Below are 23319 nucleotides of genomic sequence, written 5' to 3'. Positions count from 1 at the left end.
GGGAGGCAGTTTCATAGGAGTCTGACACTAATTAACTGTCATTAAATCAAAGTTTAACTTTCTAAAACACATGGTACACTGCAGTGTACAGTACACAGTTCAAAGCTGCAGGCAATGTGTTGCCAGTAGCACTCCCTGTCAGAGAGACATCTGGGATGTGAACAAAATTAAAACATAAAAAAAAAAAAAAAAAAAAAAAAAAAAAACTGCCATCTTTACCTTCATGGAAAGTTGAAGAGGCAGACAGGAAATGGGAGAGAGAGGGGGGGTTGTGGGATGCGACAAAGGCTGCACATCCACAGAAGAAAAATCCTCTTAAATCCTTGCTTTCACTTTCTTCTAATGCTTTGTCTATTCCTCTGCACAGCGCTCATATAATAAGGCAGCCATCATACACTGCCAGCAAGGTTGTGGGCTTGTACAGCGATTTAACAGTGTGGGGCCATTATGCAATGTGTACTTTGTGCCATGTTAACAGCCATTACTACATGGAAAAACATGGTGTCATCACAGGATTACAGACTGCCATGCTTTCCTGTGCTATGCCAAGCCTGTAATTTACACACACACACACACACACACACACACACGAAGCAGTGAGACACACCAACTTATGTATGCCTTCTTCTTCTGAACAAAAACACATGCAAACACATTTGCACATGCAGAATGAATTACCGTATAGTATAATACAGTGTAGGATATTTACACAGCACGTATTTGCACATAAAGATGAAAAACTGGAAAAAACCCAATTAAATGAAGCACACACACCGCTATATATCTTTCAGTGTATACAAACAATGCAATAACTTTAAGATTTGCGTGTGAAAATGACAAATGAGCTATGAATGGAGAGCACTGCACCACTCCAACCCTCTTCACATTTTACCACCTATCACTCCCCTCCTCCTCCTACACAAACATGCAGGGTTTGAAAAGGACCTTTCAGCAGCCACGCTGACAGCCTGTGTATGACAGGAATGTTTCAGCCACACTTTTCAGTTATCGGTCTTATAAAACTGATTGGCTATGATGTGAACCACTGCAGTGGATCTTTACCAGCAGATAAAGAGCTCAGTCTTCCTTCCAACTTATAGTTAACTGCATCTAACTTAATGTAACTGTGACCTGACACATCTTGTGCTCATTATTTTTTATAGGGGTGGACCGTATAAACGGTATAGAAAGTTCATTGGTATGAATTTGCCCTACAGTATGAAATTTGACTATACCGTGCTGACCCGTAGAGTTCATTACGGGTCAGCGTTACCGTTCAGCTGTGTTTACCTTCATTGACTCGCCTGAAAAAGAGACCAGGCTGCTACAGTATAACCAACCAGACCTCTATGTCAGACTGGTCGGTTATAACGCGATTCAGCCAGACATTTCTCCAATGGAGATGGATGGATATCGCTGTATACATTCAGTGTTTAAACTGTATAAATTAGTCTAGCGGCGAGTAGACCTCTGCTTATAGCATGGCTTAATCTTGACACTATGGTGAATTTCTGCCTGCAAGCACGTTTTTTTCAACCGAATATTGTAAAAACAGAGCAGGTAATAGTGGTAGTGAGAGCAAGAAGTTAGTGGACTGCCGAGTCATCATTGCACCTTTCTCTGTGCTCTGCACTGGGTGTGTGTCTGGAGAGGAGATAAATGCGAGTAAATGACAGCATAACGCAGTAAAGACACTGAGCTGAAATGTAAACAATGCGCTGCAACACGTGTATTTCAGTTTCATTAAAAGGTTTTCATTTTTAAGGATTATGTTATTCTACAGAATGAAAAAAAAAAAGTAAAAGACAAAAAAAAAATGCATATCCAAATCCCAAAATTGAAAAATGAATACTTACCAGACGAAAAAATATCCAAATAGTCTAATTTTTGGGTCCAGCCAGACTCTGTACTATGTGAAATATGTCCTAGTAATACAGTAAAATAGCTGCCATGCAGCTTCCATATCAGTGTTTTACCCCTTTAGAAGCATTTATATTGAAAATTATAAGAAAAAAAAACCTTGATAGAATACGGTTACCGTCCGTGCTCCAAATTCTACCGTGATATACATTTTAGACCATACCGCCTACCCCTATCCCATCATCTCCATTCATTTTGAAGCTTCACCCTACACTCTCACCTCTTTGCTGGATGCTGAGCTGCACAGCAGTGCGCACAGTCCCCACAGGGCTGACCGCCTGGCATTCATACTGGCCCTCGTCATGAGCTGCCACCCGAGTGATGCGGAGAGTACCAGAAGCCAGGACCACATGACGGCGGTCTAGGGGTAATGGACTGCCCCCACGTGTCCAGGCAATGACCGGCTGGGGGTAACCACTTGCCTCACAGGGGAAGTCCACCGTGTGACCCTCCAGGGCTGACTGGTCCTGTGGAGTGACTGTGAACTGGGGGATTGCTGGGGGCAGAAGGGGGAAAAAGCGGTTTAAACTTTGTATGAAAATTAAATCTAGCTTTATAGGAGCCTTTACTTGCCATGGCAGACTGAGGACACATTATGGAGCTATTAGACCTTGGATTCCCAACAATTATAGCTGAAGCTATAGAATGTCCAGGGGATAAGTCAGTTAGAGAAAACCTAACTGGTAATGTCAGCAATATAAAGATTGATTTTGTCGATATCAAATCTCAAAATGATTGAGACACATTTAGACACATGGGAACTGACATCTGCAAGATCTGGAACAAGTGCCCTTAAGAGTTGCAAGAATAACTATTTAATTTGTGTGACATGGACTCTCCTTCCAGTAAGGTGAGACAGTAGCAAGTCTTGTTTTTATTAAATTAACTTTGTATTGAATTACCTCATGTGAGATTACAGGTCCTGGTCTGGTCTCAAAAGAATCAGGATAATAGCAGTAAAATCATTTGTTGCCTAATTGTGTATCAGATTCTAATCTGTGAAATGCATTGGTATATGAATAAATCCATTTAGATTTCAAATGGCTTCTAATGAATCCCCAGTTACAGTGTGCTAAAACATTTGAAGGACAGTAAAGACACCATGCTGAATACACGAGATGCATGATCAAAAACGCAGGAAGCTATTACAAGCAATGACAAGACTCAAATTTTTAACAGCAGTGCTTTCAAGGAATGCTAACACATTTTTATGATGAGAAAATCACCCAAAAGCAATTCAGATGAAATCTGTCTTATTTATTAATAAATCCAATGCCTAACAGAGAAAAAGGAATTCTGATTCCTACCTTGTACAATGATATACGCTGTAGCGTGTATGGTATCAACATTATTGGAGGCAAAACAGGTATACTGTCCCCCATCAGCCTGGTCCACGTTTTGGATATAAAGCCCTCCGGAGGGGGTGATGTTGATGCGAGCGTCGCTGGGCAGGGGTGTCCGATCGCCCTTTGTCCAAGAGACCCGGGGCTGCGGTTGGCCTGTGGCACTACACTCCAGGGTCACACTCTCTCCCACCAGCACCTCAGTGTTTTGGGGCTGGATCACAAAACTTGGCCGTGCTAGAGGAGCAGTGGCAGGGGGGAGGGGAGAATGTGAGAATGGGGTTAGATTAATTAGGTCAAAGGTGATAACATTTTTCATGGTGGGTCATGCTGGGTCTCTGGTTTGAGTTAATTGAGGCTACATCCACACTTATCTGTTTGTGATTAAAAACAACGATCTTTTGCAACATTTACGCCTCGCATCCACACTACTATGGCATATCCGAGCCCCTAAAGCAGAGACATTTGGAAACACTGCTGACCACGTTTAAGTTTGAAAACTCTGGGGTTGCATTAGAGTCTGAACGCGCAGAAACAGAGACCTTTGGAAACAACAACACACGTCAGTCAGTCTTATCGGTTAGGTAGGTTTAAAATACCTTTTCAGTAACAGTTCCACCTCGTCATTGGTCCAAGCAAATAAATCCCTGGTCTTACTTTTCCCATTTTTGTTCTTTCTCCAAAGTATTTTCTGTATTTTCAACTTATACAGACATGATTTTCAACTGCAGAGTAACATTTGACAATCTGCTTCCTGTTAACAGCTGAACACGTCCAGTGTATGAATGGTCATGTGATATGCGTTGTCAGACTTGTTAATATGGACAGAGATTAGTTCTGATACGTAGCCTAAACGCTTGTGTGGATGGAGATCATTTTGTTTCAAGACGCCTTTTAATAATGGAAAGGTAGTAGTGTGGATGTAGCCTCAGGTTATTAGGAAACTAGTGATGACCTGAATGAAAGTTGGCATAATGTTCAAAAGAAAGCTATTGAGAAACGTACACCTGAAAGGGCATTACCTGCACAAAGATGATTTTGATATATTTCTGGCAATAACGCCACTCTGACTACTGTTAAAACAACTTCCTACGTGTATCACAAAATAAGGTGGAGTCCTGTCCCTATTTGGCCAGTGATTATAGTGGAGTCAGAGGAAATATTTACCAGCGAGAGGTTTGGTGTTTACAATCACACAGAGACAGGAAATGCACAACATCTGCTCTCAGAAACTTTTCCTTAACAAGGGGTCGTCACTAGGGCCATCCGTCACCTCGGCAATGACCCTTGGGTCATCTTGAAAAAGCAGTGTAAATCTCCCACAGCGACAGCTATTGGCACTATGACTGATTGATGTGTGAGTACTATTTAAGTGTGTATGTATGTCTGGCAGTCAGAAGCTAGAGAAAGAGCAACAGAGAAAGAGGAAAGAATGTACTTGTACGTGTGTGTGTGTGTGTGTGTGTGTGTGTGTGTGTGTGTAAGTATGACGGAGGAAAGTTTTACATGAAAGGCAGTGGGCTTTGCTCACAGCTCATTGAGACATCCCAGTCATATGACCTGCTGAACTCTGAGGGTAACCGAGGTGCTACTCACAGCGCAGACACCTTGCTCATATCATGTTTCTACGCACATATGTGATCTCATGCACATGGTAAACCACTAGTTGTACTGTATCACGCACAATGACATCAAGGTAAACCAGGAGAACTCATTCAGGAAGCCTCATCATGTTCTTCAAACTGTAAATGTCACCAGTCTTTTCCAATCCCAACAAAAAAATATAAATACATGAAGGTAACAAGTGCAGATTAAAATAGGATTGGACAGGATCTGTCTGAGTGGAGGTAAGAGTGGAGATGGTGAAATAACAGTTTTTTTGTTTGAGGTTCACCTTTCACCAGAGAGTGCCCCAACTCTGGATTTTCCAGGTCAGTCTGTGATGTAGGTAAATTAGCCTGGACATCGATATGACTGAGCTTTCTGCATGAAATATTGCACACTGCATCTTTAGTAGTTCACAGGTTACCTGTGATGAGCAGAGGTTGAGATTAAAAGCAGCTACTTACAGGGGGCTCCAAAATATCGCAGCGTGACCTGTGAAGTCTTGACCTCCCCGGCCACGTTTTTGGCCATGCACTGGTAAACTCCCTGGTCCGTCTCCCTGGTGTCCTGAATCATTAGCGTCCCGTCTTCCAGCAGGTTCAGACGACTGTCATCGCGCATGTTTAGAGCATTGCTGTCAGGAGTGCACAGAGATACACATCACAACGGTTAGTTTTTTTCAAAGTTTGTATGTGTGTGGAAGCACCAGAGACACAACATAACACCCCAAATCCCAGAAAAAGTGATTTTTTCATAATATGGGCACTTTATTTATCATTATTGTCTATAATTGCTCATGACTCTCCGTCTACCATATTTTTTCCAGGATCATAGTGTATTATAATTCTCATAATTTAATACATCATAATAATTTTATAATGCATAATAATCACTGCTATAAGACATTATAATGTGATTATAAGTCACTGTAAGTGGTCATTGTTTGCTTTAAGTAAAGTGATTTTTTTTTTTTTTTTAAATCAATGCAAGAACAATTTGTAAAATGTATTTATATGTTTAAGTGGTCAAAACTGAAATTGAGTGCTGCAATTTGAAACAACTTTTTGGTAAAGAACAACTGAATGATGGACATTTCACTAATGTAATGTAAAGACTCAAGTTTACTCAAAATATAAATTATACCTGTAACCATTTCTACTTCCCCTGTTTTTTGCAAGGATCAAAGTGTTTTTCTCATGGTTGTAATACCATGCCATACCATGTAGCTTTATATTTACACTCAATTTGGTGTAACTGAGTGACAGAAAATGGTTAAAATAGCCTATGTATTTATGTGTTACTTTGTTTATCTGAACGGGTGGAGAAGCATCAGCCACTCAGAGAGATACGCTGGTCAAGTCCCGCCCTCTAGCTGTATTTGATTGACATATCATGACGCACCTTCATGATTGCGTGAGAGAGGACATGTGTTTGTAAGACAGCAAGTGGAGCAAAGAAAACAGATTATTAGCAGCAAAAACTTGACAGTTAGCATCAAAATGAGAGGTGGTAAAACAAAATCAAATTATTAAAAGCAGAAGGAAACTAAAGTGGAAGCAACTGGAATCTTGGAAAGTCCCGTTTTCCTCTTCAATCTAGCTCGGTAAGCTAGCTAGCTGTGTGATGCTAATGTTGCTAGTTGTGTGTGCTGCATCATGTTGCCTGCATGTTTAGTGAGTTGGACTTATACTTATAGAGCATTATAAGCAAATTATAACACATAACTGTGTTTATAATGCATTATAGAGACAGGCTTCATAGAAAGTTTAACCAATCTTTCAACTGGAACTAGTAAAGTATTGGGTTACTTAGCATGGCTATAACATTACGTGTCTTACTTGTTCCTGAGCCAGATGATCTGTGGTTTGGGGTTGCCTTCAGCCCTACAGGTGAAGTAGACAGTGTTTCCTGATGTAACATCGACATCCTGGGGCTCTGAGGTGATCCTGGGTACCTCTGGAGGAAAAGGCCACATAATTACACACAGGTTTACACGCATGTCTATTTATTTGTATGTGCCTGTTTGCTGCACCAATCGTCTGTTGAACCAAGCCTCGAGTGAATCTGTCTAGTCTCTCCAATGGTGCTGGCTGGGTGAAGAGCCGGAAGCCGGTCATCATGTCTTGGCAGATATCCAGAGACAGTTAAGACAAATAAAAGACTACCCTCTCTGGCTATATTTACTCAGCGACCATATTGAGTTTGTGTAGGTGGTCAACCACAATACCACCTGCCGAACCCTTTATCTGTGTTGGCCACATATTGGCCCTCATTTATGAAACGTGCGTACGACCTAAAACGGGCGTAGGACAGGCGTACGCCGATTCCTACGCAAAGCAAGGCATTTATCAATTTGAATGTGAGCGTAGGCTGCGATAAAATCTCACGTCTGAACTTGTGTACGCAAGTTTTCGAGTCAGTGTGGACTTGCGGTGCAGCATATAATCAGTTTAACAGGAGAAGGAGAAGTCATCAGTTGATCACTTATCAGCAATGGCAGATCTGGCTCTTTTAGAGGACCTCTATGCGCCGGTACAACAGTGCACACGTACGCACATGGGCCAAGGTGGAGCGCTCCATCGGATTTATTAAGGGCAGATGGCTCTGTCTTGCATCAGCGGGGGGGACCCTAAGTCTGCAACATTGTTTAGCCTGTGGGGTTTTGCACAACATCGAGCAGGAAAACAGGGTGCCATAAATGTAGAGATGGAGCCAGATGACCCGATGTCCAGAGAGCAGTGTCCAGCACAGCCCCAACTGGGGCTATATGAATGAGACAGGATATTATTCCTCGCTTTTAAAAAGGTATAGTGTTATGTTTGGCAATGATATTCAATACAGGAAACATGACGATGCACAACATTTTCTCTTTTAAAGTGTTGATGGCCACAAGTGAACGATTTATTTCTGCCATTGACATATTTCAGCTTGTTTTTCCAGCCCCTCTGCTGTCAGGAGACAGGGTCGGGGTGATGGTCCAGCACGGGGGGGTGGAGGACACGCGCTCTCCCTCACAGCTGTTGCCTGGCTCTGACTCATGAAAAAAACTAAAAGTAAAATAAAAGACGCTGCATGAACTCCGCTGCTGTGTGTTTATTTAAATATAGGTAGGTGTAGGCCTAAGAGATTGCAATATAAGCCTGTATATTACTATTAGGACTATAGCATACATATGTCAAGGATGTATAAATTCAATAAACTTCAGCTGGAGTCCAATTTATTACGGCAACGCTGTTGACTGCATCAGTGATCTCTTTCCATTCTGCATTCTTTCTACAGCCTTTAATACCAGTGTTTAGGCTGCCAAATAGTACACACGTTAAAATGAACCTGAGATATCAGGGTTTCAATTTCCACCTCTGAAAAGTGCTGCTTCTTAGCTGGATTACGTCTCGCCATGTCGTAAATTGTAGGGGCGAGGCCTCAAAAGCGAGAATATATTGGGGCGTGATATTTCAATTACGATCGTTTCCAGCCGCTGCATTTATCAATGTACGACCATTCTTACGCTCTGATTGGTGTGATACGAACGTTTCATGAATCACACGTGAAGCCTGTTGTAAGATGATTTCTGTGTGTTCTATATCTGCGCTGGTTTCTATGTTAGGTTGATAAATGAGGGCCATTGTTCCTATAAAATATCTTACACACATTAACTATATACATTATATATACATTAACTTCTACCCCAATAGAACGTAAAGCTCCCACACTCACCCGTCAACATGCAGCACATGATCTCTCTGTGGTCCCTGCTCTACACACTCACTGTACATATGGCAGACACATTTCAGAACAGACACTCTTTCAAGCGGTTCTCTCTAATATGCTAACATAGATATATCTCCATCCCATGGATTGTTTCTGTGTACAGCAGCAGGTAAACCAAACCTAAACTCATAAGAAGCTTCTGAAATTCAGATGAAGAATATCAACCCATCTCTCCTCTTACCACTAAACTGCTCCACATTAACACTGGGGTTGTAATTGCAGTTGGAAATCCAGTTTGTGGTAACCGGCCTCCATCGTGGTCTAATGAGGAGGCAAGCCTGGCTCATCAGATACCACTTATGCAGGGAGGTGGCACTTCGTCTCAAGACGGATGGCTGTTGTGACAGCTGCTCAACCCGCCGTGCATTGTTCCACCTCATTTACAGGGGGAAGAGGGAGAACAAGGAGGAAGGGAGGGAGGTGTGGAATGGCTTCTATCATGTTCCATCAAGCAGACATTCTTACTCTGCTGCCTTGCTATGTAGACAGATGAAGTGGAGGGGGTAACATTTAGCAAGAATGGGCAAGTTGGTGCAATCAAATTAGCTGCTGAGATTTAAATGTGGTTGGGTTACAGTCAGTTGCCAACTAACCTGCCTGCCTGGTTCAGACTACCGCATTCACTGGGAGCTGGAGGAAACACAGAGCTAAGACAGTTGGATTTACTGCAGGAGCTTAAACCGCCTGTTACAGGAACCAACTGAAAATCTGCCATACAGACTTACAGTGAAATGTGGACTCTTTTCTACTTGCAGTGTTAAAACTTAAACCTGTTCTTAAGCATAATTCCCTTTGGCTTGCAAGTGATACTCCACCCAAAGTCTATCTGTTAAACATATAATCATATTATTCATCTTATTAAAAGTAATTGCTAATCTGCATTGCTGTGGGTTGTCATTATTTTGTCTTTGTGTGCCATGTTTGTTTTTCCCATACGTCTTTAGAGTACATTTGATTTTGACAAATAACATAATAAAATAAATAAATAATTGCCAAGAGATATAGGGGGTCTAGGACCAGATAAAGATTTGTATTATTTTGCATTTAATGCCAGGTATGCTCTGATCTGGGGCTATAAGAGGAATGGAAGCAAAGGTAGTTAGGATTGGCTGGAGTACCTTGTAAAGAACAGTAACAAAATGATTACATTTTCCTCACTATGGTATCAGCATGTCCCAAACACAAAGCTACACAATGGCACTATTAAGTTCTCATGTGATATTACATATAAAAAGAACTGACTTAGCATCCCACCCAACATGGCACAATATAGCCTACAAAGCTTCAGGATATCTTCTGTCAAACTACTGTATGTCTGGCAGCAGCACAAATCTCACAAATCATAGAAAGTGAGATTTTATCATTTGATGACTTTAGAGGGAGATACATATTGAACATTAACGAACATTGCTCAATGAAGATACCCAATAAATACTTTAAGACTATAATTATGAGACTGACAAACAATTCAGGTCTTTGGCCTCAGACAGTGGTAGTCTCAGGTCATCAACCTAGATGATTCACTTCTCCTCTAATTTCAACATTCAGACCCAACAAGAAGTTTTAGGCAGGTATGAAAAAATGCTGTAAACTAAGAATGCTTTCAAAAATGTAAGTGTTAATAGTTTATTTTCATCAATTAACAAAATGCAGTGAATGAACAGAAGAGAAATCTAAATCAAATTAATATTTGGTGTGACCACCCTTTGCCTTCAAGACAGCATCAATTCTTCTAGGTACACTTGCACAACATTTTTGAAGGAACTCAGCTGGTAGGTTGTTCCAAACATCTTGGAGAACTAACCACAGATCTTCTATGGATGTAGGCTTCCTCAAATCCTTCTGTCTCTTCATGTTATCCCAGACAGACTCGATGATGCTGAGATCAGGGCTCTGTGGGGCCCATGACATCACTTCCAGGACTTCTTGTTCTTCTTTACGCTGAAGATAGTTCTTAATGACCTTGGCTGTATGTTTGGGGTCCTTGTCCTGCTGCAGAATAAATTTGGGGCCAATCATATGCCTCCCTGATGGTATTGCATGATGGATAAGTATCTGCCAGTATTTCTGAGCATTGAGGACACCATTAATCCTGACCAAATCTCCAACTCCATTTGCAGAAATGCAACCCCAAACTTGCAAGGAACCTCCACCATGCTTCACTGTTGCCTGCAGACACTCATTATTGTAGCGCTCTACAGCCCTTCGGCGAACAACCTGCCTTCTGCTACAGCCAATATTTCAAATTTTGACTCATCAGTCCAGAGCACCTGCTGCCATTTTTCTGCACCCCAGTTCCTATGTTTTCGTACATAGTTGAGTCACTTGGCCTTGTTTCTATGTCGGAGGTATGGCTTTTTGGCTGCAACTCTTCCATGAAGACCACTTCTGGCCGGACTTCTCCGGTCAGTAGATGGGTGTACCTGGGTCCCACTGTTTTCTGCCAGTTCTGAGCTGATGGCACTGCTGGACATCTTCCGATTTCGAAGGGAAATAAGCTTGATGTGTTTTTCATCCGCTGCACTAAGTTTCCTTGGCTGGCCACTGCGTCTACGATCCTCAACGTTGCCCGTTTCTTTGTGCTTTTTCAAAAGAGCTTGAACAGCACATCTTGAAACACCAGTCTGCTTTGAAATATTTGTCTGGGAGAGACCTTGCTGATGCAGTATAACTACCTATATACTATAACTGGTTGATCATACACCTGACTACAATCCTACAAAATCCCTGACTTTTTGCAAGTACCTACTAAGAATTGATGCTGGTTTGAAGCATCTATGGTTTGAAGGCAAAGGGTAGTAACACCAAATATTGATGTGATTTAGATTTTTCTTTTGTTCACTCACTTTGCATTTTGTAAATTGATAAAAATAAACAATTATTTATATTTTTGAAAGCATTTACAGCATTTTTTCCACACCTACCTAAGACTTTTGCACAGTACTAATATAGCATATATATATATATATATAGATCCTATATATTAGGGGTGGAACGGTACATGTATTCGTATTGAACCGAAACGGTATGGGCGTCTCGGTTCGGTCCATGAATTTACACAGAGAATACACGGTAGCCTATAAAAATAAATAAAACTCGCGTGCAAATTAATTAAAATAATGTGGAACTACTGTTACATACGCGTTTCTTAGGGACACCTAATCTGTAGCCCCGCCTTAGCTCTGAAGCTCCCAGTCTATGGAAGCTCCCAAACTTCGCCTAACCTACATGTCAAGTCGGACCTGTGAGTCCACACCAGAGCCATGTCTTTCTCCATCACTCTGGTCCACAAGAAGCAAACTAGTCCCTTCCATATACAATCAAACACGGATGTACTGTAGCTGTAGGCCTATCTCTTCTTGCCTCGACCACAAATGGCTTCCAGGCCCATTTGCTTCGCTGTTTGCTCCGCTGTTAGCTCTGCTTTTAGCTCCGCCGTTAGCTGTTAGCTCCGCTTTTAGCTACGCCGTTAGCTTCGCTGTTTGCTGCTAGCTCCGCTGTTAGCGTGTGAAGCTAACACCACAATTCGCCAACTGCTCTGTGTAACCGAAGCTGCCCTTTTAACACCCCTGCTCTGTGCATTCACATATGAGAGCAGCGCTTGTCTCCCCTATCACACTACTAGCTGATTGTGTTATTTTGTTTACAAGTTCCAGATGGAGTCTGGAGATGATGTGGGGTAGCCTACTTAGCCTATTGTTCACTGTTTACATCTTACTTTATATGCTTCAGGCTGTTGCAGCTAGCTCAGGGGAGAGACTGGATGACACTAGGTGGTACAGTCTGAGACATGCACGATAAAAAAAATTGCCTTTTGCATTTTTGTTATGCTTTTCCCTTCACTGTACCGAACTGAACAGTGATGTCTGAACCGAGGTATGAACCAAACCGTAACTTCTGTGTAAGGGAGAACCGGGACGAATGAAACAGTTTTTAATTAAATGTTATTTACAAAGACATCGTACAACACTGAAAGCTAAAATTTGGTCACTAGCAACCTACATCTGTCCTCTGTAAAATACAGTTGCATTTTCAGCTCTGAGCGAAACCGTCAGTCAACCGAAGTCAGACGTGCATTTTGTTTCATTAGTCCCTCCTGGCCGGGACGAATGAAACAGGCATGGGGGACGAAAGAAACATACAGTTAAAGCTATGTACACTTCCCACAACACAATATTTGGCATAATATTATGAATGGTATTTCAGATAGGTGTTATTTCAGATAGAGTGCTGCAGAGCTATACGTCTTGGTGAATGTCTGTTAACAACTCATTGCCGTCGTCGTGAAGCGCGTATCTCACGGTTATGGAAATATCATGCACTATGCCATTTACATAGCTAGAATAATACATGTTTCCAATTATATAATGTTTCTATAGTACAAAATGTTATTTCACCCTGTTCTTATGTGGGTAAGGCCATCGCACATCTGTGCCCTTCATGACCCACAGCCCGTCAGTCTCCATAGGATAACATGGCAAAACTCGACCCCCTACCTGATAGCCACATCTTTCTAAAACCACTTTTCCATGTCTCAACTGCATAAAATATAGTTTAAACACAGATATTTGTGCAATTACTTAGAATACATGGGGTTTACTGCCTGGTCGGGACGAATGAAACAGCTGTTTCATTCGTCCCGACCAGGCAGTAAACAAGCAACAATTGACATTTGACATTTAAACCTATTTTGCTCCTAAACTAAAAAGCTCTGACATTCCACACTGTAGGACATTTTAAAACACAAATTAATCTGCCGTATGATCATGACAACGGTACATAAAAAAATAAATACAACCGGTCATTAAAAAAAAATTACTGCATCAAACATTTTACTTGTCGCACTCAAATTGGGTTCGTGGGTCTAACTTTGTAGCAGCATGACGTCATGACGCCAACTCTCCTGGGTCTGGTAGACCTTGCATGCTGTACGTGCTGACAAAATTTGACATTTGCAACGTGTGTGGTTTTCGAGATAACTGCAATGTTTCATTCGTCCTGGTTGTACCCTACCGTTCCACCCCTAAAAAATATATATATATATATACATACATACATACATACATACACACACACACACACACACACACAGGCAAACAGGTCAGTGATTAATGCAGTCAACATGCTGCATTCGACACTATTGACCATACCATCCTGTTACAGAGACTGGAACACTTAGTTGGTATCAAAGGACTCGCACTAAGCTGGTTTAAGTCCTACTTCTCTGAGCGATCCCAATTTGTTAATATTAATGATTAATCCTCCAAATATGCCAAAGTTAGCCATGGCGTACCTCAAGGCTCAGTGCTTGGACCAATCCTATTCTCCTTATATATGCTTCCTCTAGGCCAGGGGTGGCGAACCTGTGGCTCTTGAGCCGTATGCGGCTCTTTGCCTGCTCCTTTGAGGCTCTTACTGTGTGGCTGGGGGCTGTGTTATTGGTGGATTTATTTATTTATTTATTTTTTTACTTTTTGAAACATTTCAGATAAGTACAAAAAAAAATGGAATGCACTTGCCAATACATTTGCCAATTATTTTAAAATAAAAAATAATGCAGCAGAGTTTTGAGGACAAATTCTGCAACCCGAGGAAAAAAAAGCTGCCACAGATCACCTTCCTCATTAACCCTTTCACTGCTGAATCAGATTGTTTGAAAGCCCCTCTAGTGACAAACAAGTGAAAGAGTCGCTTCGGGTGGCACAACCGAGTTCTAGCAAGACCTGAAAAGGATTGTGGCTAACAAAGACTGTCAGGTTTCCCACTGAGTCATTCTAAGTAAGAAAAAAAACTATGAAAACTGCTATGTATTATGACTGTCATCAGATCTGGAAGTCACTGTTGTAGTGTGGACGTGCATGTGTTGTGTGGCTTTTTGCTATGGTGCGGGTTTTTTTGTGGCTCTTTATGCTGAACTGGTTGGCCACCCCTGCTCTAGGCAATATTATTAAGAAACACTCAATTAACTTTCACTGTTACGCAGATGACACCCAACTACCTGTCAATTAAGCCAGACGAAAGCGGTCAGTTAGCTAAACTTCAAGCGTGCATAAAGGATATAAAATCCTGGATGACCCACAATTTTCTGATGTTAAACTCAAACAAGTTATTGTGCTGGGACCCAAGCACCTCCGAACTTCGCTATCTAAAGATATAGCTACCCTAGATGGCATTGCCCTGGCCTCCAGCACTACTGTTAGAAATCTAGGAGTCATTTTTGATCAGGATTTATCCTTTAATGCCCACTTAAAACAAACCTCAAGAACAGCTTTTTTCCATCTTCGTAATATTGCCAAAATCAGGAACATCCTGTCTCAAAACGATGCTGAAAAACTAGTCCATGCATTCGTTACTTCCCGGCTGGACTACTGTAATTCTTTACTATCAGGCTGCTCAAATAAGTCCCTCAAGACCCTCCAGCTGATCCAGAATGCTGCAGCACGTGTTCTGACAAGAACTAAGAAAAGAGATCATATTTCTCCTGTATTAGCTTCTCTGCATTGGCTTCCTGTAAAATCCAGGATTGAATTTAAAATCCTTCTCCTGACCTACAAAGCACTAAATTGTCAAGCACCATCATACATAGAAGAGCTCTTAGTACCTTATTGTCCCACTAGAGCACTGCACTCCCAGAACTCAGAGTTACTTGTGGTTCCTAGAGTCTCTAAAAGTAGAATGGGAGCCAGAGCCTTCAGCTACCAGGCTCCTCTCCTGTGGAACCAGCTCCCAATTTGGGTTCGGGGGGCAGACACCGTCACCACATTTAAGAATAAACTGAAAACCATAATTTTTGATGAAGCTTATAGTTAGGGAGTGAGGAGTTGCAGCGTAGTAGAGTAGAGGGAGGCAGGAAGTACAGCCCGTTCCGGGAGGGGAGAGTACGAGCCCGGTCTGGCCCCTCTCTTTAGCCTGCCTCTCTTAGTTATGCTATTATAACTCCAGACTGCTGCTGGGGAAGTTCCTTCCTTCCAAGGACACAATGAGCTGCTCTCTCTTCTCTCTTTTCACTTGTCTCCTTTTGTGTGCATCTTAGTCCCAGAAATGCTTGTTACTAACCTAGCTCTGGGGAGTTTTCTCCCCGGAGTCCCTATGTTTCTTCTTCACCCAGAATATCGCCTTGGAATAGGGTGGCACCTAGACCGGGGTCTTGGGTGCAGCTGTCGCTATGGACCTACTACACCCTGCTACGCTCTGCGATTCCCCGCAGTGTCCGACTGCGTCCTGCTGCGTCCAACCGCGTCCACCCAGGCTGCTGTGCCACACTACACCCCATAACGCCCTGCTGTGCCCTACTATGACATGAACTACTACGACTACCATTGTGGCCACTGTTCCACTATCTTTATTATGACTATTATTGCCACCATTCATCACACCCCCCAACCGGTGCCGTCAGACACCGCCTACCAAGAGTCTGGGTCTGTCCAAGGTTTCTTCCTACCAAAAAAGGGAGTTTTTCCTCGCCACTGTTGCAATAGCTACTGCTAATGCTTGCTCTTGAGGCAACCACTGTAATAGTTGGGGAGTGTGGTCTAGACCTACTCTATCTGTAAAGTGTCTCGAGATAACTCTTGTTATGATTTGATACTATAAATAAAACTGAATTGAATTGACTGCACTACATTCTACAACACCTCAACTCCCCAGGGACATATGCAAGGATCCTGTTTGCGAACCCAGACATCCTTCACACCAAACTCATTTAGCTCACTGTGCCAGCCCGGAGGCAGCAGTTGAGGCTCAGGAAAATCCCATCCAGCACCCGGTCCATCAGCACTGGCACCCACCAGGGATGTGTGCTCTCGCTACTGCTTTTCTCCCTCTACACAACAGTCATCGGCCTGGAGTCTGCATACAAATAGGAGGTTGAACAGCTAGCCCTCTGGTGGGGTCAGAACAACCTGGAGTTGAACGCTCTCGACTGTGGAGATGAAAGTGGACTTTAGGAAGAGCCCCCATCACCATACTCTACAACACTGTGACTTCCTGAGCTTCTACACTGCAATAATCCAGTCTGATCTCTGCACGCCCACGTCATCGGTTTGGTTTAGATCAACCACCAAACAGACAAGAACAGACTACAACGGACAATCATGACTGCAGAAAGAATCATTGGTGCCAACCTGCCCTCCATCCAGGACTTATACTCCCCCAGAGTCAGGAAATGAGCAAGTAAAATCACTGCAGACCCATCACACCCTGGACACAACCTGTTCCAGCTTCTCCCCTCTGGTAGGTGCTACAGAAGACTGTACGCCAAAACAACCAGACACAGGAATATTTCATAGTTTAAATACTCCCTGTTCTTTTAACATGTTATCATCACTATCAATATACATATAATCATCACTGCATTACACTGTATATACTGTACTATCTACCTACCTCATGCATATAAAGCAACCTGTTACACTAATCATCTTATTTTTCACCACTGCACTACTGGATTACTGTATAGTAGTCAAATGTTTAGGTTTACCTTTGTTCAGCTTTGTTGTCCTTGTTTTTAGCTGTATCTTTCTATTTCTGTTTAAGTACATTGAGAGCAACAAAAAAATCGGAATCAAATTCCTTGGAAGTACCCTATACGCTTTCTTGGCCATTAAAGCTGATGCTGACCAGACCTCTGATCTCTAGAGACACAGCTGGTGGTGTATGGAGAGTAAAATAGCTGGGTGCCTGCAGACCTCAGACACAAGGAGAGGATACACCTGCGTCTGTGGGTGTACATGTGAGACAGAGTGACTATGCACACCTGCTATTTGCTGGCAGGAAGGCTGTAGGTTTGTATGTGGACTGAGTTGTGGTTTAAGTTAGGAGAGTGTGTCTAGAAATAGGAACATGAAAACCACATGCATGCTCCTATGCAAACGTGTGTATGGCTTCATGTATGCTTGCCCAGATGTGTGTTCCTCTCAATTTTAAAAGTTGTCCCAATTTAAAACTAAATTTCAATAAGCAGGCGTTCAATAACCAAGTCAGAATGCTTTCCATTAATGTTGCAGCACATTAAAGTTCCACAGCGATAATCAGTCTAATTTCCAATACAGCATACACTATAATATGACTGTCCCTGTTTCAAAGGTGCCAACGAAAATGTCATGATATTCCGGTATTGTCAAGCTCTGTGGGAAGTTAGGTTATTTTTTCCATACCACAGTTGAGCTCCTCAGCGGTGAGTGTTGCCACCGATCTGCCCTGCAGGCGGCTGGGGTAATCACAGGTAGCAGCAGCCTGGGCATTGCCCGACTCAGCATACTGCTTCAGCAGGTCAGCCAGCCACAGCAGCTCACAGTCACAGTTTAATGCATTGGAATCCAGTCGCCTGAACACACAGACAACATGCACAGACACATATACATATAGCAAGTGAGAAATGGGCATGTAGTCGATCGATAAAGCATACTGTATATGACATGTAGCTGTGGAGTTGTGCATGCAGCAGTGTAAATCCTCTCTGGCAGTTTATTAACTAAAACTGATCTGGCATAGCCAGGCCCAGTTCAGGCCAAACAGTGGGGCTCAGCAGGGCCATATTGGAAGAAACTCTCCTCGTGCCGTGGGAAACTCTCTCTCTGCTTGGCCTCTTCTTCTGGAAACTCATCCAGCTTTTAGTTCTACCACAGTGTGTCCATTATCCATGACATTTTCAGAAAATGTAACTGGCAAGGTTTACATTTGTGAAGCTTCATTTGATAAAGTGTTATGAAAAAACTATGTTTAGTCACACTTGTGCTTTCAGGGTCTAAGTGATCATTTATATATCCTCCAACACTAAATGCCATGATCAGAGTCAATGCGAGTCTACTGCAGTTTCTCTTAGTATTGCTTTTAAAGCACTGGCCTGGGATGCAACAAATACTTAGACGGTCAATCATGGCAGAGAAAAGAGGGGAGAAAGCAATGGGATGATGCCAAACTGTTGATTGTGTTTCACCGTGTGTTGGCTGGAGGAGGTTGGAGTTTGAAGCTGTATTATAGATAGTTGTCCTCATTTGTAAGAACCCACATTCTCATATTTCAGAGGCAATTAGCATCCTTTGTGCAAGATGGATATTAGGATTTCATTTTATTTGCTTTCCTCATCATACCCTACGCCACAATCCCTTCAAATCTCCTCTGCAGCTGAGTCAAACAGAGAATAGCAAAACTATGGGGAGGACTGGGCTGTGAGCCATGTGATAGAAACAACCTTGCAGCCAAAGAAGCGTGAGAACAGGGTACTGTGGCTACATGGCATGTAACTGACAACAGGCCCCACTTGATACTAGGTATCATGGGAGTAAGCTACAGAAATTGATAGAGACATGCATTCTGGTGAAACAGCTGTTTCAGTGGTTGTTAGGGACTTTTCCACTTACAATCGCTTCATGGCCTGAAGATGAGAGAAGGTTCCCGGGACTAGCTGGGTGATTCTGTTGTTGTGCAAAAACCTGAGTGAGAGAGAGAAAAACTATAAAATGATTTATCACTGTATATAGCTGGTTTGAAAGAGTACATTTATGTCCAGCAATGGTTTTACTCAGACATGAGGAACTTTGAATGTATGAATCAATTTTCATAAAAAATGTTTTAATGAATTTACCAAACTAATAATAGTGGAGTTAAAGATGTGCCTTTTGTTAACATATTTCATTTTCCAAATGGGAATAAAACTTGATCATCTTCCCAGACATGCTGTGACCACTCAACTTGATGACTCCGGAGACTCCTTAGCTAAAAGCAGACAACAGTCAACAGTTTCCTTTTTATGCAAAGCTCCGCCCCTCAAAAAATCCCCTAAAACTATTCATTCTTAAATGACTAAATCAAGATAATCTTGATGCAGTTCTTCATCTTCTACCCCAATCTGTAGGAAACGATCTACAGATATGCTCGCTGGTCACTCTGCCAAAGTGACTGCTTTGACCGTGACCATGGAGATATTCCCCAAAAAGCCAACAAGAGTGTGCATCTGGGAATTCCTTCCCTCCCCTTTCGCCCATGTTTTGCAGGTGTCTCTAGTACTTCTTTCCTTCTTCAGTGACTTGGACGTATGGATATGCTGGGCAGCCTCTGGCCCATAAACAGGGACAATGAAAGAGGAATTTAACAGGACTTTCTTCAACCTTTAGACATCTGGTGGAGAGTTTAGAAGCCGAGGCGACCTCACATCTGCACATTGTCAAGAACGTTCATATCAAGAGCCCTTGTAGGCTACATATAAAACATTATAGCTGTCTGTGTGCAAGAGAACCACAGCTTTAATTAATTTACAAATGTAGCTGATTATTAACAGAGGATAAAAAATATGTTAACTGAGACATTATTAAAACAATTTAATCCATCTCGTTATGTATTATAGTGGTCAGGAACAACAATATTAATACCACTATTAAAATGAATATGAAGTTGTCACATTAAAGATGCCGTAGGTAGGACTGCGAAAATCCAGGACTTAGCCAAAAAAATTGGAACATCAACAACTTCTCAGTCCCTCCCCCCTTTCTGCTAAAGCCAAAAACATTCTCCTATGCCCCTCCCCCCACAAGGGAGAATGAATGCGTGTGCATGAGCAGTGATTGACACACAGTTAGACCTGGCCCTGATTGGTGCATCTGAACAGGGAACGGTGGATTTTTGCAAATTGCACTACAGGCTGGAGGTGGTGCCAGAGGAGCCAGATTGTTTTTTAAATTACCTGCTTCATGTAGTTCTACTGGAACATAGGGTCAGTTTCAGCAAATATGACAGAAAGTTAGTTTTACAAGTCTAACCTACTGCACCTTTAAGATAACCTTATACAGATTTCACGGGACAACTCTACATGTAGTAAATAAGGATAATTGAAGTTAAATTACAACTATCCCAAAGAGTTGGAGTAACCGTATTACAATATTACGATACTGTACATATTACTCCAATATATAATCAGTGATCTAAGATAAACACCATGTTCAGAGTGACATTCCTATCTGTGGTTGCAACTAGCTCAGCTCTGTGTTTAATGAGGCCAAGATGTGTTCTCAATCCTCAGTCCAGGACTTTGTGTTGTGATCTCATTCAGTTCCCCTAGTTTATTTTTCTCTGACCGACGATGAGTCATTTTCGGATCAGTAGAATTAGCAAAAAATGCAAACCCGATACATTTCCTGACATAGGTCTGCTAAACAACTGAACTAGAGTTGTCGGTTTAACAAATAAACAACAGAGGGAAAAGAACACATGCATTATCTTACAGCTCTTACAGGACAAATACAATTAGCCCCATGGGAACTAGATATAAGTCAGGGATCAACTCCTAGAATCTGCTATCATTACTTTATTATTGTTGGAAGCGATGACAAACCAATCTCTTCACTAAACAAGGAGTTGTTAGGAGGCATTTGGCTGTACTGATTTTATACTGCAGCTGACATTTTGCTGCAGTAGGTCACTCCAATGTCCTGCTAAGCAAAGTCTGGACCTGGGTGAGTTAACACTTAATTTCATTCCAAGTACATCATGCTGGTTATTGCTTTCTGCTTTCTCAAGTTCCCTAGTGAATCCAGTTGCGCTTTTGGATTTATTAATCCATTTATGTGAGCATTTAAGTTGGAATGTGCTTTTTCCTCCTGAGAACGTTTTTTTTTTAAGTATTGTGTGAACTGCGTACATTTTTAGAATCTTTGGCGAAAGGTCAGATAGGATGAACTTACAGTCGTTCCAGCTTTGGTAGATGAGTGAATGATTCTGGTTCCAAAGACTCAATGTTGTTGAAGTGCAGGTACCTGGAGAAGAACAAAGTGTAGACAAAGCACAGTAAAACTGGATTAGGGCTCCCTGTCTGACTAAATATAATGTTGCTGTCCTAGTAATCCCTAAGAGGTGGGTAAATGAGAATCCTAGTCATCCCTGTTCACCTGTCCATCCCTGCAACTTCAAATTACTGAACTAACAGTTATAGAAAAGGCGAAATCTAACTCTAGATGAATGCAGACAGAGTGGAGGAACTTGCACATCAGGAATTCATCTTAGACATTTGATATAGAGGGTCTGAAAATCTATGGCTACAAACTGAGTTTTAAATGAGATTTCCCACAGGTAAAAAGCAAGTACAATGATTATCTCATGGAATGCAAAGATAATGTATGCTCCCAAAAGCCTTTGAGCTGAGAAAACATAAATCAAACCATATGCTAACAAATAAAAGGTTAGTGAAATTAAATCCAACTGATGGCTGAATGGTACCCAACTGATTCAGTTGGGTACCTGCTTGTTTAGATAGGGAAAGCAACAGCCCAAGCTACTGCAGCAGCAAAACAGACAGGCACAGAAAGACTAAAGCAGCATAGAATATAAAATCAAAGGCAATATTCCTCTAGATGTCTTCCGCACAAGAAAATCTATTTTAGTTTTGTCTGTAAATATATCTCAACTGTTGATTCTTTGCTGTATTTTTACATGCTTTACTGGACATCCAACATTATGTATTTTGGTGTTGCCTAGAACAGTGTTTCTCAAATGGGGGTACGTGTACCCCAAGGGGTACTTTGGAGGACTGCAGGGGGTATGTGAGCACTTTTTCAAAGTTTGTTGCTTTTTGTCACCATTTTCGACCTGTTCTTGCCTTCCTTCCTTCCTGTTTTATACGGTCTTCTTTTTTTCTCCAAGTTTGTCGAAGTTTTTGTCGCTGTTTTCTAAGTTTTTGATACTATTTTCCACCTATTCCTGCCTTACTTCCTTCTTTCTACCGACCTTTTCCAAGTTTTTTTAGTTTTTTTTTTTTTTTAAAGTTTTTGTCTCCTTTTTTCATCAGAATTTAAATGTTTTTCAGTTACATGGCTGTTGTTTTGGTAAATCTAGCACTGGTCAGGGGGTACTTGGCTTAAAAACACAATTCAAATGGGTACATTATTGAAAAAAGCTTGAGAACCACTGGCCTAGAATATGTGTTAGAGGAGCCAGAACAGAAAAACTCAACATAGTCCAGACAAGCGAAAGACAGAAGGTTTAATGAAGACAGCAGTAAATTAATTTAATTCCCCTCTAGAATGAATCGGCGTCCCACACCAGGTATATCATTACACTTTCAAAACTATTGATCCAGAATAGCTGTTACAAGTTTAGAAAGAGATGACATGGAATCAATCAGCTGTGGTCTTAACTGTATTATAGAGGACTAGACTACTTTGCATTCATGTTGTTGTGATCATGTTGCTGTGTTCCTGTGTGATCCTCCTATGCTCCCTAACAAACCCACTCGCATGCTGATAAAATATCATCATATGAGTGGTGGGTCATATATGAATGTACTGTTAAGTGCATAGGTCTTGGGAACTGTTTATTCCTCCCAAAGAAGCATGTGACTTCAGGCCTCTGTTGCCCAGCGGGGATGCAGAAGAACTATTAGTATATGCAATCTAGCTCAGAACTTGTCACCCACATATTAAACCCTTTATTATTGTAACAAAACTCAGAACAGCTGCCATCAGCTGGGGCCTGATGATGAAATTGGTTTTACTTGGTGCATTGGCGATTTGTTTTCTGTTAATGCGGTTACAGAGTGGACCAGTAAGTCACGGTCTTTTCCAAGAGTACAGAAAGCTCAATTTGCTAAAGAAAAAGTGCCTATCAGCCATTTTGGTTTTGAGAATGACACACTACATGGATCATTTCTACTGACAGTGTCAGACAAATTTAAAACACAATTCATATTTAT

The 23319-nt window shown here is 41.7% G+C and overlaps 1 protein-coding gene across 3 annotated transcripts in view; it reads right to left on the bottom strand.

Moving 5' to 3' along the window:
* LOC116065702 (peroxidasin) overlaps positions 1-23319 on the bottom strand; it is a 70346-nt gene that overhangs the window by 25993 nt on the left and 21034 nt on the right. For all 3 annotated transcript variants that reach the window (XM_035994588.1, XM_031321277.2, XM_031321278.2), the window contains 7 exons: positions 21317-21388; positions 19001-19072; positions 17795-17964; positions 6707-6824; positions 5333-5502; positions 3228-3500; positions 2141-2416 (listed from right to left, as the gene is read on the bottom strand). In XM_035994588.1, the coding sequence (XP_035850481.1) occupies positions 2141-2416; positions 3228-3500; positions 5333-5502; positions 6707-6824; positions 17795-17964; positions 19001-19011 (1018 nt within the window). In that variant the 5' untranslated portion in view covers positions 19012-19072; positions 21317-21388. The remainder of the gene's footprint in view (positions 1-2140; positions 2417-3227; positions 3501-5332; positions 5503-6706; positions 6825-17794; positions 17965-19000; positions 19073-21316; positions 21389-23319) is intronic.

The sequence above is a fragment of the Sander lucioperca genome, chromosome 18, assembly GCF_008315115.2.
Source record: "Sander lucioperca isolate FBNREF2018 chromosome 18, SLUC_FBN_1.2, whole genome shotgun sequence".
NCBI lineage: Eukaryota > Metazoa > Chordata > Actinopteri > Perciformes > Percidae > Sander > Sander lucioperca.
The sequence above is the reverse complement of the archived record's forward strand: the minus strand, read 5'-3'. Positions and strand labels throughout refer to the sequence as shown.